Genomic DNA, 5,382 nt, shown 5'->3' with positions numbered 1-5,382 from the left:
GAGGATTAATAGAATACAATAATAATAATAAAACAGTTTATTTCCATAATGACTTTAACTTCTGGACGTTCGGCCCCTGAGCTGCTGGCCGTCAGTAACTGTGGCCCCCGGAGCAGTTTAGTTTTACAGCCCTGCACTAAAGTCGAATTTGTAAAAGACGTGGGGACACGATGAGTTCGTGTTTTACAGTAAAATCCCGACACGGCGTGGCTGCGCCGGTCGTTTTCATCTGGACGGCGTGTGGGCGCACTCTTTGGTTTGGATGGGATTAAAGTTGAACATAAAGTTAAGAAACCTGTTTCTAACAGTGCACGCCGCCATTCATGAAGCCCGCTGCTCCCCGAGTGTTTGTTTGCTGCAGTGGTGACAGAGTGGGACAAAAGAACAGACAGAATCTGAGCTCATCTTTTATTTTGCTGCTCCCTGTTCCAACAAACAGCTTCAGTAGTGAACACGTCCGTCTACACACAGGAAACAGGAAGTGATGACAGCGTCACCAGCACCGCGGTCTGGATACAGTACATGGACAACATCTGTCTGCGCCTCAGGCGTTGTCACCGGATCGTCTACGGCTACAGTCATCTTCAAAGCTCTCCAACATTAGCAGCACTCTTCTTCTTAAGAAGCAACGAGAAAAAGAAACTACTCGGGGAGGAAAATGTGAAACAGGAAAATAACAAAACAACAGTTTTCTGCTTTCCTGCTCCATCAATCGGATGTTTTATTGGTTCAAATAAAGCATTCTGTCGTGCAGCCACAACTCTTAAAAATAAAAACAAAAACATCTGAAACTGAACATTTTTATTTACACTGAAACAACAACCGTTCGGTCTGCCGGGAGTTTAATTAAAATGTGAAGAAAACTGGTTCATTGGCTGCAGCTGCATAAAAACCATAAAAAGACTTTCATAAATACTTCTGCCTTAAAGCTTTGTACCTATTTACACGTTCTACGTTCACCGAGGGGGTGGGGGTGGAGAACCCTTGCTGTTGTTGCAGTCAGATGCACGGTGGTCGAGTGAAAGCCCTTTAAGAATAAATATTTCTCTCTCTCCTGAACCTTGGTCTAATGTATAAAAAGCATTTGTAAAATAAAGTGGAGAAAACAAAGTTCTAAAAACAGTGAAAGCTTTTGAAAAGTCCCGCTTGTTGTGCTCACAGTGAAACTTCAGTTATGAAAAAACTAAAAAGTTTTTTGAGTTTCTTTGATTCCAAAACATGAACTTGTTTTGATTTCTTCTTCCTGCTGCGTTTTATTAAAGATGGAAGAAACCTGTTTCACTGAGCTGCTCATGGAAGGAGTTAACTGGAAGTTTATAAATCGATCCACCTTATTCCTGGGGCTCTACTGTAGAAAGGATTCTGGGTACAACTTCCTGTTAGACAGGAAGTAAACATTATGGTAGCGGAGCACGGACCACAGCTTATTTGAAAGTTCAGTTTAGAAGATAAAACACTGTTTTTGTTTTGTTTACATTTATTTAACAACAGTAAAGTTTACTAAAGTAGCCGTGCTGAGTTCAGGTACCTGTTGTGTTCACGGCTGTGTAGATAATAATACACCTCAGAGCTTTTCAGGTTGTTCCATCGCTTTACCGTCAGAAGAACTGAGTCAGTAATGTAGCTAAATATGCTAGTATAAGTAGCTAAATATGCAAGTATAAGTAGCTACATATGCTAGAATAAGTAGCTAAATATGCTAGTATAAGTAGCTAAATATGCAAGTATAAGTAGCTACATATGCTAGAATAAGTAGCTAAATATGCTAGTATAAGTAGCTAAATATGCTAGTAGATGTAGCTAAATATGCTAGTAGATGTAGCTAAATATGCTGGTATAAATAGCTACATATTCTAGTAGATGTAGCTAAATATGCTAGTATAACTAGCTAAATATGCTAGAATAAGTAGCTAAATATGCTAGAATAAGTAGCTAAATATGCTAGTAGATGTAGCTAAATATGCTAGTATAACTAGCTAAATATGCTAGTAGATGTAGCTAAATATGCTAGTAGATGTAATCTGCAGCCACTTTTTAGCAGGCAGCGGTCTGATTATATTTTCCTGTTTGAGCTCTGACAGGTGGTGTTCCGACATGTTTAAATTAAATCCACGATGATCAGAGAAACTACATTAGCTCGTACTGTTCACACAGAAACAAACACCGGAAGTAATAATTCACTCAAGGCAGCGTGGGGGCTAGGAATAAGGTGGATATCCATAATCTGAGTCAGAATATATGTTTTAATGATCAAATTCCTACAATAATGTTTATTCATTGTGTTCCTAGATCCTATCTGAGATGGCCGAACCCACAAAGCTAAATTTTTAAGTTGAAGCTAAAAACAACTCTTTGGCTTGTTGTTTATAAAATGTCAAATTGATTGAAAAGTGAAAACAGGTGAGACTTTGGAGTCAGGAGTTTTACAAAGATTTAAAAACAGAAACTAATTTATTTTTCAAAGATTTGAGGCACAGCGTCTTCAGGAGCCACTCGGGGATTATTTGAAAGTCAAGCTGAATAAAAAAAGTCTCCTTTTGGAGTTTTTTAGCTCCACGTTTGGACTCCTGTCAAGCTGCACAATGGAGACTCAACCAGAGTGATAAAACACAAAGAAATGCATTTTAAATTAAAAATGACTTGTTTGTTGCTTGGACACCTGCTTCTTTAGTTCATTAATGGAGAAAAAGAAACACGACATGGACAAACTACAAAATAACTCCAGGAATTTAAACTACAGGAAGTGAATCTTGGTATAAAACGAACTTCCTGCAGCTGAGAAGCAGCAGTGAGTATGATTGGCTCCTCCCACCACATTAGTAAACAAAAAACTCTAAAAGCTCTTTTCATCTGAATACAAACATTTAGGCTTCAATTCTTCCTCCTTTCAAGCTGCTGGAGTAAAAACATTTTCATAAATTATGAAAGAGATAAAAAATATTAAAAATAGCAAATTTGTCAAACGTCAACAAAAACAAACTAAAGTAAAATTAATACTGGTGTTTGAGGTGTGATGCTTCAGGTCCCGCCCACACCAGCAGGTCAGCAGGGAAACGCTAAAACCAGTTCTTAATGGGGCCCAGCTGGACCCCTGGGCTCCATGTGGACCCCACAGGTTTGTTTAAACGTTAAAAGCACATCTGATCTGTCAAACGAAACAAACAAAAAAAAAGGTTTTGGCAAGAAAAATGGCACTTTGTAGCATCAAGTAAAGAGGATTTTATGTTTGATAAATTATATTATATTTATTTTACACTTTGATTAAAAAGAGCTACACCTCCAAATCAGCCTAAAGATGGTGATTTACTCCTGGTTGTGATTTATTAGACAAATATTTGTTAAAAACAGGAGAACGTCGTGTTGGTGAGAAGCTTCAAACCTCCACCTGAGACCAGAAGGTTGGTTTTTCACAGGCCGGGTGGAGCTGAACACATCTGTGTGCTGTTTACCTCCTGGCTGCTGGTCCGGCTGCTTCTGTTTGAGCTCCAGCACCAGCTGCTGTAAAACATCTGCAGGACACAGGAAGTTCACCCTCCGGTTGTCAGGTGCAGGAAGGGGTCTGATCAGAAGGAGAGAGACGCTCTCCTGCACCTGCTGCGGCGCTCGTGTTGACCGAGAGGATACGTCTGTTCCAGGAAGTGTCCGTGTGAGAGTTCAGGTGCACGTGGGGGCAAAAAGGAGCGGGAGAACGTCTAAAACAAAGTGAACCAGCACTTCTTTCTTTGTGTGAGAAGAGTCAGGATGAAGCTGGATCATCTGGCGAACATCAGGAGTCCTAAAATAAACTTCACTCTCATCTCTCCACTTCAGAATATGATGAAGGCAACCGACTACCCCTTAGGCTGTCTGACCTTTGACCCTCGGGGTGTGTGAGTGGGGAAGGCGCCAGGTTGTGGGGCTTCCTCTCAGTAAGGATCAGCTGTCGAGGAACTCTCCGTGGTGCTGCAGTGATCTTTGGCGGGGCTTTCTTCTTCGGAGCGGGGGTGGTGGTGGGCTTTCTGCTGCGGGTGCTGTTGAAGGCTGCAGAGGTTCTGAGCGTTTCCAGGAGCTGGGAGGCCGACCCGAAGCGGGCGTGCTCCTCCTTCTCAGCTGACGCAGAGAACAGAGACATGGTTCCACCGCGCTTGTTGCACGAGTCACAGCACAGCTTGTTGTAGCCTGGAATGGAACAGTACCGAGACAACACCTCCATCTGGCAGAAGATGGATTTGTCTCCACTGCAGGGCTCGTCTAGAAGGTAGAAGAAACAGAGAGGGTTCAGTTTGTCACTCAAAACATACTGATATGCTGATGATACACAGTTCTATTTGTCCATGAAACCCAGTGAATCCAGACTAGACTACAAGCATGTCTTGAAGACATAAAAACCTGGATGACCCTTAATTTTCTGCTCTTGAACACAGACAAGACTGAGGTTTTAGTTTTTGGATCTGAGCACCTTGATTTTTTTCAGTCTTTCTCCCTCCTTAGATGCATTAATCTGTCCTCCAGCTCTAATGTTAAAAATCTTGATGTTATTCTTGGTCAGTCTTTTATCCCCCACATTAAAAACGTTACTAGAACCTCCTTCTTCCACCTGTGTAATATCACTAACATTAGAAACATCTGATCTAAAAATGATGCAGAAAAACTGGTCCATGCATTTGTCACGTCTAGACTGGACTATTGCAATGGTTTATTATCTGGGTGTCCAAATACTTCTTTAAAACGTCTTCAGTTGATCCAAAATGCTGCTGCCAGAGTCTTAACTGGAGTTACTGGGAGAGATCATGTCTCCAGTTTTAGCTTCTCTCCACAGGCTCCCTGACAAATTCAGAAATGAATTCAAAATCTTACTTCAAACCTACAAAGCTCTCAACAACCTAGCTCCATCTTATTTTACAGATCTTATTGTTCCATCTTTTCCCAACAGAGCACTTTGCTCTCATGCTGCAGGTTTACTTGCGGTTCCTAGAGTTTCCAAAAGCAGAATGGGAGGAAGATCTTTCAGTTATCAGGCTCCTCTCTTGTGGAACCAACTTCCAGTTTCTGTCCGTGAGGCTGACACATTATCCAGTTTTAAGACTTTCCTTTTTGATAAATCCTATAATGAGGTTCAGCTTGGGTTTCCTGAGCTATCCCTTAGTTGTGCTGCTATAGACTCAGACTGCTGGAGGACAAACTGAACACATTTCCTCTCTCTGCTGCTGTCTTTACTTGGTCTACCTGTTTGTATTTGTAATTATTTCTATCTTAACATGTTTTTTGTCTATAGAAAGTACATCTGGACTATAGAAAGTACACCTGGACTATAGAAAGTACATCTGGACTATAGAAAGTACATCTGGACTATAGAAAGTACATCTGGACTATAGAAAGTACACCTGGACTATAGAAAGTACA

At 41.0% G+C, this 5,382-nt stretch overlaps 1 protein-coding gene across 1 annotated transcript in view; it reads right to left on the bottom strand.

Annotated features, from left to right (window-relative positions):
- Positions 1–2,570: 2,570 nt before the first annotated feature.
- Positions 2,571–5,382, bottom strand: part of LOC119412996 (A disintegrin and metalloproteinase with thrombospondin motifs 3) — a 26,965-nt gene continuing 24,153 nt past the window's right edge. The window contains exons 7-9 of the mRNA XM_037680008.1: positions 3,835–4,230; positions 3,450–3,509; positions 2,571–2,575 (exon numbers count right to left, since the gene is read on the bottom strand). Of these exons, the coding sequence (XP_037535936.1) occupies positions 2,571–2,575; positions 3,450–3,509; positions 3,835–4,230 (461 nt within the window). The remainder of the gene's footprint in view (positions 2,576–3,449; positions 3,510–3,834; positions 4,231–5,382) is intronic.

The sequence above is a fragment of the Nematolebias whitei genome, chromosome 8, assembly GCF_014905685.2.
Source record: "Nematolebias whitei isolate Nwh7 chromosome 8, NemWhi1, whole genome shotgun sequence".
In the NCBI taxonomy this organism is placed as follows: domain Eukaryota; kingdom Metazoa; phylum Chordata; class Actinopteri; order Cyprinodontiformes; family Rivulidae; genus Nematolebias; species Nematolebias whitei.
This window is presented reverse-complemented; position numbering and strand designations above follow the sequence as displayed.